Genomic DNA, 11,106 nt, shown 5'->3' on the forward strand with positions numbered 1-11,106 from the left:
GAAAAAGTAGGGGGGATGTTTTCCTTCACGTCCGCGCTTTTCGTATAAGAACCCACAGTATTCGTCGTTCAAACCATTCTGCAAAGAATAAAAAAAGAAGATGGCTTCTAACCAAATGGGCAAAATGGAAAAATTGCAAAGCGTCCTCGACAATTTAGGAATGATAGAGCAAATGTTGGTTAACCTAAACGAGGATCACTATTCTTATAGTCCCCATCGAGTGAAGATGGAGATAAACAATTTACGAAAACTGAAGGTAATCATCAGTGATCTGTTGAAAGAAATAAAGGAGGAGAAGGAGGATGAAGAGGAAAGGATAAGGATGAGAGCATGGAATGAAAAAATTGAAAAAGAAGAAGAAAATGAAAAGAGGAAGAAAGAAGAGGAGGAAGAGAAGAAGAAAGAAGAGCAGGAGAAAAAAAAGAAAGAAAAGAAGAGAAAGAGTGTTGGAGATAAAATAAGAACTTGGTGGAGAAAAAGAAGAAACTAGAAGCAGAAGAAGAAGAAAACCCAAAGGCCCTTTTCAGGGCCAGCCATATTTCTCGAAAAGAGATAGCCTTTCAATTGCCTACCCCTTTTTTAAAAAAATTTAAAAAAAAAAAATCCCATGTTCAATTTCCCTTGACGCTATAAAGTCCCACCCTGTTTAAATTCCTTTGACGCTAAACCGTCCCACGATTTTTCTCCATGTTAATTTCCCTTGACGCTAGATTGTCCCACGATTTTTCTCCATGTTAATTTTCCATTGACGCTAGAGTGTCCCAGGGGGTTTTGTAATGCTAATTCCCATTGACGCTAGGGTATCCCCATTCACTACTAACAATGGACATCCGTCACCGCCAAAATTATGTTAATCAAATGACGTAGCATGAAATGAGTTGGGAGAATATGGAATTTTCATTATTCCGCTTTGGTCTTCAAATCAGTTCAGTAAATACCAAGTCATTTGAAATCAGCAATCATCTTTCATTTTTGTTTTTCAAATCATTTAATGTAATATGACCTTATTTGGAATTTGAAGTCATCATTCCATCGTTTGGGTTAATAATCGTTTTGTATTACGTCGTGTATATTCGGACGCCTCCCTAAATAGCAGCGGTTCGAGAAAGGACAATAAAATATTTTGAAGACTTTGTGTTTCAGGGATTTGTATGATTTTACGGAAATCATATCAGTGTGGCAAATATTATTTGAATTCCTATGTTGAATACATCTTCGCACCAAGGTTTGTTGGTGCGATATGATAAACTTTATTTATTCTAATTGCATGTAACTCACATTTGAGCAGGACTAATTCAAACAGAATCACTTAGACTGGTTATTACTATTGATAAAATTAGTAAGAGAATACATGAAGTACATGAAGTCATCTTCCCTCGAAGAAACGTTTTACATGCATATACGGGTTTATCACATGACTAATGTGCTCTTTATTTTAATATATCCATATCAGGCACTATTTCTACACCCATTTCTTGACTTTCTACTCAAATCTGTTGCGTGGTATGATCATCCAGTAAATTTGTAATTTACTGAAGCACATTTTGGATGATGTCAGGCAAACACGTGACCCAGTAAGACCGTTGCTACTTAATCCGGCACGTTCACCGTAAAAAAATGAACCACTTTTGACGGTAATTTTAAAATGACGGCCATCCCTAATGTGGACGCGATGAAATTGCTCGTTGACAATGCAGATGATTCGATGGATTGGTTATCAAATTGACCTCCTTAAGAAATTGACACAGTTTTTATCAGACCTTTGTTTAGACAGTGAATGAAAACACGCAGTATTTTCATGAATGATTTTCATCTAGGACACGCGAATTGGCTCAGCTATGTCACTATTGCTGCCAATTAGCCCTCTAAAGACAATGTTCCTGTGAGGCTAATCTATCTCAATGAGATAATTAAAATCCGGAAAAGAAATATAAAATTAGCATTTGAAAGAAATATGAAAAATGCTCAAACACCATCGTGTACCCCGACTAAGGCTATTGTGCCCAACTTATAAATAGTGGTGCAAAATGTGCTTCCTTCGTCATAAGATGTGATAAAAGCTTGTATCAGAATTAACAGTGAATGGAGGTGGCGCTAATTTAGGGATTTATATAGCCATATAACGTGTTACTTCAGCAAGACGAATTTCTGCATATCAACGTTAAATGAGAGCGCCGCCTCAATTAAAAGCAACGAGTACCATCTTGGTCAAATTAAAAAAACAAACAGACAACACAGAATGTGCCCCACACTGAATTTTAGACGTCTTTTCAGCGGTACTTTTTATCAATAATTGCACTTTCAGTTTCAATATAACTTCAAAATAAGTAAAACTACTTATCTTGGATGATGCATACTGTATCAGTCTAGATACATCCGTTTATACATTGATCCAGAATGAAAATATACATGCTGTACTTTTAACTCGAAGGTGAGCAGTGTACATATACCTGTACACGGACAAAAACACCGCAGTTTTTTTCTTTATTGGTGATTATTATTGTTATTTATTAAATTACATCAAGTGTTGATCATTTAATATTATAATGTTTTGATTTAATATGAACAAACTCGGACAAGAACCGATACACTGTTCTTACTATTAGGGGCTTATTCATTTCCGATACGCTCGAAGATTTGTTCTGTATTCTTCATTAAAATAACATTTATGTTAATATGTATAATTTTCTATTCTGAAATAGTAATGAGAAAAGATATAGTTTTCAAGTCATCAGTATATTCTTATGTTACATGTTTAGGCTTTAATAAACAGTAACAAAGAAAGAGTGAAAACAACAAACTTTGAAAAATTTAACAAATAATTTATTTCCCAGGAAAAATAATGTAAAAATGAAAAACTAAGAACTTACAGTTTTAAGAATCAAATCCAAAAATAATCCAAGAATAATCCACGAATTAAATTTTAGAAGTCCTAATAATCAAATGTTCTAATGAATTCAAGTTCGAGTCCCGATGAAAATTACAAAATGGAAGGCGATGACGTATACTGTAGAAAGTATTGTGCTGTTATGTCTACAGTTCTTTGTTATTTCACATACAATATTCCGGTGTTTGAATTTCCGAATAAAATTTCAAGAAATGTCTTTGTCCAAGAATTCTGTATGAGCACTCAAATATTTCCAGGAAAAATAATTAAGCTTTTAGAATCCAAATAATTTGAATAAAATTTAAAATGTAACTCCAAACTGGTCACAAACAAACACTTTCCAGTGTAAAGGCCCAACAGAGAAATATCTCTGGAAACATCACTATTAAATCTAATTAATGCGCAATTTCGGAAAACCCAGAATTACAAAATAATGGCTGTTTACATATATAATGTAACGTATGAACTTGATAACCAATCATTTTATTCCAAGAATAAAATGAAAATAGAAAGTTGTTTACTTTTCTCAGTGATTTGTGGATCAAGGTCGGGAACTAAGTAAAAGGTGTTTATTATAAGGTGTTTATGAAAAGAGTCAGGTCAAACTAATTTCTGGAAATTATCAAATTCCAGTAAACAAAATTACATTACTTAACATGTAATGAAATAAAAATAAAATGATTTTAAAACTTACAAACAATTAAATTAAATCAAATATAAATTAAATCAAATATACATAACAATATAATATAACAAAACTGAACAATAATGATGGTGGCCTCGCCTGAAGTACACGGTGCACGCACTCCTCGTCCCGTTGTACTTCGGTCTCGCAAACAAAAAATATCCAACAACGCGAACGCTATAATCTAGAACACCTTATGGACCACTGTCGTCATAGGCTTAGTGAGCAAGCCATCCGAATGAATTTCAGTTTGTTCCCCATTAGTCTGCGGCGTAGACAAATATAAGCATTCATATTCGTCATGCAATAAATACAATGTTACGGTGCTCATTTCAGATAAAATTAATGAAATTGGTCGAATAACAGCAATCTTTGGCTCGTCAAACACGCTTGCCACATGTGCCAAAGGTAATAACTTCATACCCGAATGAGAGAAAGAAATGGGCAATCCTGTAAGATCTTCTGATTCATATTCTGGAAACAAAAGCTTAATTGACATTATCGGAAGAGCTATGTGTCCTTATGGTAAGGGAGAATGGTAGAATCAAGTAATCTTGTGCTCATGTAAACTAGAGAAGAAGAGAATACGTTGCTTCTGTTTCGATTTGGTGTTTAACGGCGCAGCATCACTCGAGGATTCTTCACTGACGAGGCAATCAGAGAAAAAATGCTTTGCCCAAGGACACAGCCTGTAGACTCCTCTGGCTGATCTGAGTGTATAACCTGAACCCTAACCCTTCTTGCTGCAAGGATGAGCCATTGTGTCATATTTAATAAGAGAATGCATACAACAAAGTGAATCAAGTGACATGCAACCTTCGACACAAATGTGTTCACATTTTTGCGTTGAAATAAAAATATCCGAATACATAATGTGGTGATTTACTTGAATGGATTTTACTGAAGTAATTACATAATTTCAAATATTGGTATACCTTTATTATATATATATATATATATATATATATATATATATATATATATATATATATATATATATATATATATATATATATATATGTTCTCAATTGAAAATACTTGATGAGACTATATTGTGAAGAAGGGTAGTAGCACACTAGTCACATGTGCCAATGGTACTAGGTTCATAATCAAGTGTAACCTAAAACCTCCATTTAAATCGTCTTCGGGAATCGTCTTGGTCCTTGCATGGGGGTTCTAATTGGTCGTCCTGTGTAGTGTGGGGACAGGCACTTCCTGAGCAAGGGATACCCCTCGCTTTTAATAAACAATAAGCTACTGTGATAAACCGTTGGAGCCATATTGCTGAATTGCTTAGCGACGTCGAAGATAGATTACGCAAACTCGAGAAGGCCAATCACAAAGTACTTAACAAATATATTATCTTTGATCGTGCAATCGATTTACCTGCAAGATAACAGGGCCATAGCGCAAACCATTTCGCGTTTTCGAAGCTTGAATACAAACACTGAAATCTCAAATTCCTGATCTCGAGAGACCATATCTAAGAAGTTCTTTGAAGCCGTGATCACGTGGATTACATATGGGAGACAACAAGAATGTGCATTCACGAGGATCGTATATGCGAATATACAACTCGGTTATTAACTTTAATGGACTTCGAGTGTCGAAAGCGCGAGCCGCCCTTCAAATACGCCATAAGGAGAAAAATCATATGGTTACAAAACTATATGTCTTTTGAGATTGCTAAATAGAGCTTTACTTGACCATGTGCTTTAAATGACCATTCTAGTTAGATCTCTCAAGATCGTGTATTTGAGCTCTGAATATGCGTGTCTGAATTTTAAAAAAAACAAACTATTTTTTAAAAATGATTTTTTTGTTTTACGTTATTGGTCCGATGCTGGTCAGGTAGTTAGATTACGCGAAGTGGAAGTTTCGTTTTGTGAGATGGAGAACTCTACTGGGCGCAATGGAGGGTTCGGTTTCGCTCATTACAGAGATCATATGATGGAAAAGTCTGTTCTGATAGGTTTTCTCAATTTTTATGGTGAAGTTAATTTTTTAATATATATTTTATGAGCATATTTTATCAGGAGAGTCCTATAATGATTTCCTCTTTCAAAATTTGTTCAAGAAAATGTTCTTTCAGAAAAATACAGCAGTAAAAGACCTGCATAAATTTCGTTTCTGAAATGTGTAAGACTTTGTAAAATTGAAAGTCAATCGTTCTGACAGAAACGGCCCCTAAAAATCTTTCATACGTTTAATGTAATAATAAATGTCGACGATATTTAAGCAAGGATCATTCAAGGAAGATTTAGTGCAGAACACAATTAGATTAATTCACCGCGTTGTAGGTAAAACCGTGTTGTAACTAATGTTTCATCTCTAATTGCAGATTCCTGAGTTGGAAATGAACTTCTAGGACATGGAATATTCGTAAAACGAGACGATGCTGTATCGAAGTTTATAGAATGTGTAAACATCTGCATTTGATAAACCTATTGGATGATATAAAATGTTGCTGTAAAGAAACATAAGACAATTAGAGACAAACTTTTACGTATTACCGCCGAATCTAAAATACCCCCATGAATATTGAGCTCCATGTTATAAATGACTGTTATACATGACATATTAGTTACATAAACATTTGAGATATTCTGAATGGACTGTATGTGAAATATTTACAAGATTTTTGCCTCTTTTAGTCTACCTTATACTGAAAAATGGCGTTAAACCAGCTAACCAACCTACCGCTTTATTATTGTGTGACACTGGTCAGTTATGCGCCTTTTCAGCATTATTAATTTATTTTCCTAGGGTGACTATGATGATTCAGTAATATAAACAACATTTCTGGATTTTCAGAAAACGTTTGACCTGAACTTTGCACGCTGTACAAATGTGTTTTACAGACGTGGTAAACCAAGGAAGAACGTGCAACGAATATTGGAACAATATTCGACACAAAGCTTTGTAAATCCAGAAGATCATCAGAAGGAGCCATATTGAAGCAAAAATGACCCTCCAGATTACATTACTATCATATATCATTGTTCTTTTCAACTTCAGTTTATGTTTGTGCGCCAGTTGCTCTTGCCAAAGGTCTAACCAGTACCTGCATATAGAATGCAAACAATCCGACCAACAGGATATTCGCCAATGTCTGGAAAACAACACAGACGCCATCGATGTCTCCATTATCAAAAGCGGCCTTACAAGCATCCCGTCATCTATTTATGTTCTAACCAGCGTCCAGCGTCTTGACCTGTCTCATAACTATATACAAGAGATAGACAATTATACACTCAATTCTATTGGAGGCACGCTTCAGGCTTTGATCATGAACCACAACAACGTGTCAGTGTTAAGAAATGGGACCCTTGATAAGCTTGCACATCTTAAAGAGATCGTCATGGAGTATAATTGCCTTGAAGAGATAGAACTAGATGCGATAAATTCAAAGTTAGAGTCACTATACAATATGCAATTTTCATACAACCAAATGAAATCGATAGACCTGGGTTTATTGTTCATTCCTAAATTTTACGAGCGCACTGTTGTAACACTTAATGTGTCAAACAATCTTATATCGAATGGTACAAACAATAAAGGGTTTAGGTTTTCAAATATCAGCATAAACAACAGCTTCTACCTTGATCTCAGAGTAAACAAAATAGAAACAGTAGACGTCAAGTACTTTCTTCAAATGATACATTTAGAGACTCTTACAGATTTATATAATCTAGGTAGTTCCGGGATCGATATACGCTTTAACCCTCTTGTGTGTGATTGTCGACTTTTTCCATTTTCGTTTTACATAAATTTTTTCCGATTCATGGACAGGTATAATTACTTATTTGAATTTACCTGTAACGATCCATCTATTTTGCTAGGACGACGAGTGTTTGATGTTCCTGCGCAAGACTTCAATTGCTCAGTTCAGAACGATTGCCCACCCCAATGTCGTTGCACCAGAACTGTTTCTTTGGATTTGATAACTGTTGTTTGTGACAAGGGTACTTTGGTATCTATTCCATATGTTATTCCCAAGGGAAGACGAATCCAGATGTTCGTTCACAATAGGTATGTCCGTGAATTGTCCGATAGGCCGTACTTTAAAAACGTTACAGATTTAGATGTTTCCTCCTGTTCCATCACATCAATAAATGAGAACTTCCTACATAACTTCGAAACCATGAGTACCATCACAATTACCGACAATTCCCTCACCACACTTCCCGAAAGTATTCAGACCGTGAACCTAGAAAACCTTACCTCTTTGTATCTACATAGCAATCCATATGTATGCGACTGTCATACACGATGGATAAAATCCTGGCTTAAAAAGAACGGGGGCAAGATTCCCGACCTGGACCAAGTCCTTTGTGATACTGGGCCAAAAGGCAAGCCCATTGTTGATGCATCAGATGCCGACTTTGTCTGTGATGGCATAAATATTTCTCTTATTTTGGCGATAAGTTTTGGAGGAGCCAGTGCTCTAGTGATATTCGTGTTTACAATATACATATTTCGAGAGCCGATTCAAGTTTTCTTGATTGCAAACTACTCTTGCTGCCAATGTCTTCGTAGAAAGGTTGCCACCAATCTCCCTTTCGATATCTTCATCTCCTACAGTAGCCATGACGAAATCTATGTTCAAGAAGTGCTCATCCCCAATCTAGAAAAGCACGAATTTCGACTTTTTACGCAAGACAATTTTGTACCCGGAGTACCTATTGTCGAAAATATATTGCACGGAATAGATTCAAGTTTTACTACCTTAATAGTCTTGTCCAATAGATTCCTTGAGAGTGATTGGTGCAAGTTCGAATTCCAGCAAGCCTATGACAAAGCACTGAAAGAAAGAGAACGCCATCTCATAGTTTTGATACTAGAAGAGAAACTGGATAAAACGCTTATTCAAGGAACACTAAAATCATATCTCAGAACAAATAATTTCATCAAGACGTCAGAGAACAGGTATTTGTCACGCCTTTTGCTGGCATTGCCAAGAATGCAGGTGAATATAGATCCATCAGAAACAACCCCACTTCTTTGAGATCAATTTTTTCAATAAAGAAGATTGGTAAATATACATTTATGATTATAAGAAGCCATTCGAGGAACGTATATCATGACCAGTAAGCAAAAAGTTAAACCACATAGCTTTGTGCAGAAGAAAGCCTATATTTTCCATTTATAAATTTTAGTGCAAGTTCAATTCAGGTGCTAAAATATATGCTACGAATGGGAAAGACGTGCTGAAATTTTCTGTATCAACCTGGCGTGACAAAAAAGTGCTTCAAAGCCTGATGGGAAAACGTGGCATGAATGACCGAATAACAAAACAAGTTCATCTGCTCCTTAGAATTTGTGTTTTGATCAGTGCAAATATTGCTCCATCAAAGAGTTCGTGCTGATAGAGTATTGATTTCCTTCCAGAGTTGGCGGGTTGCGACAAGTTATGTGGTTTCTTCAGTTGCGTAGGCCATGCTGCAAATTTTCTTCTCATTTATGTGAAAAGTTGATGCAAACCAAATACAAGGACGTACCTGGCAGTAGTCCTCAGAGGGATCGTGTTATATACCCAAGGTATAATACAGACAGTAATCTTCAGTGGGATCGTGCTATATACCCAAAATGTAACACTGATAGTAGTCTTCCGTGGGATAGTGCTATATAGGCAAGGTGTAGCACAGACAGTAATCCCCAATAGAATCGTGCTATATATACATAAAATGTAGTACAAACAGTAATGCTCAGTGGGATCGTGTTATATACACAAAATGTAGCACTGACAGTAATCTTCACTGGGATCGTTCTATATAGCCAATGTGTAGCACAGACGGTAATCCTCAGTGGGATCGTGCTATATACACAAAATGAAGTACAGTAATCCTCAGTGGGATCGTGTTATATACACAAAATGTAGCACTGACAGTAATCTTCATTGGGATCGTGCTATATAGTCAAGGTTTAGCAAAGACAGTTATCTTCAGTGGGATCGTGTTATATACCCCAAATGTAACATGGAGTATAAAAAGAGGACTGTGGTGTGCCAATTTATCTTGGAGTGCATATGAACTGGCCACTGAATATATATCTGAATGGGTGACTGCCGGATTGTTTGATAGTCGGGATCGTTACCATACATGTAAAAGCTCAGTCGGGTGATATAGCATAACATATGTCTTGGCTTTTAGTATTCCATTTTTAGCATTCAGCTGTAAATAAGAGATCAAAATATGATTTACTTTTAGTGTGGCTTTTGGGTCTGATATTGCGTTGTAGATGTGTAAATTTATATATGCTGAATTTCGCGCTCATGGAGAAAAATACTAAGTTTTATGAAACATGTATTATGTAATAAGGTAATCACTTAGAAAACAAGAGTTAAATATCACTCTTTACAAATAACCAAGAGAAGACACAATGTGTAATCTCTTTCCTGACGTTTGCCAGATGTTCATATTCTTTAGCTTATTCTTCATCATATTCATGGAGTGCTTACCTGTTTGCAACATTTAGCGTCATCACACACACACACACACACACACACACACACACACATGTTTGTGTGCGTGCGTGTGTGTGTGTGTGTGTGTGTGAGTGCGTCTTGTACTCTTTCGATAACGAATCCGACACGTTAGCATGGGTCTTACTTCGAATGATAACCGCTTTGGACATGCTGGAGGGCTTATCGGGACTATTCAACATCACTGAGACCGACTGGAGTGGAAACGCGGGGGTGGGTGGGTCGGGAGGGGGAGAAATCACTAGTTATTCAAAGGGACAAAACTCCTACCGTCTGACTTAAAACAGACTCAAAATTTCTAGTCAAGTAGTTTTTATTAAAATTTCCTTTATCGAGAGAACTCACACTTTAATCAAGTACAAACTGAAACACATTAACATACAGCTAATTTTTCCACAGTTGGCATGAGAGATACTGTAATTAAAAAATGTAATCTATTTTTTTTAAAGGCTTTCTTCTCCGCCATGTATTTGTCTTTAGATTAGGGTTTAGGTCTCTAAATTGGTCTACAAGCGATAATGGAATCATTTTCATTTACATTTATAATATCATATATCATATTGCAAAACTCTGTACAATCGTTACTTGGCCGATATATATTAATTAGAGAAAATGTTTTTCATTTATTTTTAAGTCGAGTGCAATCGAATTACCATCAGAATCCTTTTACAATCTTTTATATCGTATTCAAAATTATTACTAAAATAAAGTGTACACTCCTCTCGAATTGAACCAAAACTGATAAAGAAACATTTAAAAACCCTTTGAGCACTCACATATATTTTAGTTTTTGGTGAAATGTGTTTCCTGTAAACAATATACATGACACTGTTTTCTAGTAAGGTAGTCAAACATATCCTTGCACTTTTCCCAGTCTCGCTGTTTGCAGATAATATTTTAATATTTGTGTTTTCCATTTCTTAATTTAAAACGGTGTAAACTCCGGACAAAGTAAAGTCTATATAGTCGTGTCTTACCATACACAATACTACACTCATGACTTTTTAAAATACTTTGAAACAAAACCAAATTTTTCAAATGTACACAAAA

General features: G+C 35.6%; 1 protein-coding gene across 3 annotated transcripts in view; it reads left to right on the top strand.

The window, feature by feature from the left end:
- The window catches only part of LOC149772936 (protein toll-like), a 74,726-nt gene extending 63,943 nt beyond the window's left edge, over positions 1–10,783 (top strand). For all 3 annotated transcript variants that reach the window (XM_089947084.1, XM_089947085.1, XM_089947083.1), the window contains exon 2: positions 5,914–10,783. In XM_089947084.1, coding sequence (XP_089803210.1) covers positions 6,538–8,580 — 2,043 coding nt within the window. In that variant the 5' untranslated portion in view covers positions 5,914–6,537 and the 3' untranslated portion in view covers positions 8,581–10,783. The remainder of the gene's footprint in view (positions 1–5,913) is intronic.
- Positions 10,784–11,106: the final 323 nt, after the last annotated feature.

The sequence above is a fragment of the Sinohyriopsis cumingii genome, unplaced genomic scaffold, assembly GCF_028554795.1.
Source record: "Sinohyriopsis cumingii isolate HCF-2022 unplaced genomic scaffold, ASM2855479v2 utg000958l, whole genome shotgun sequence".
Taxonomy (NCBI): domain Eukaryota; kingdom Metazoa; phylum Mollusca; class Bivalvia; order Unionida; family Unionidae; genus Sinohyriopsis; species Sinohyriopsis cumingii.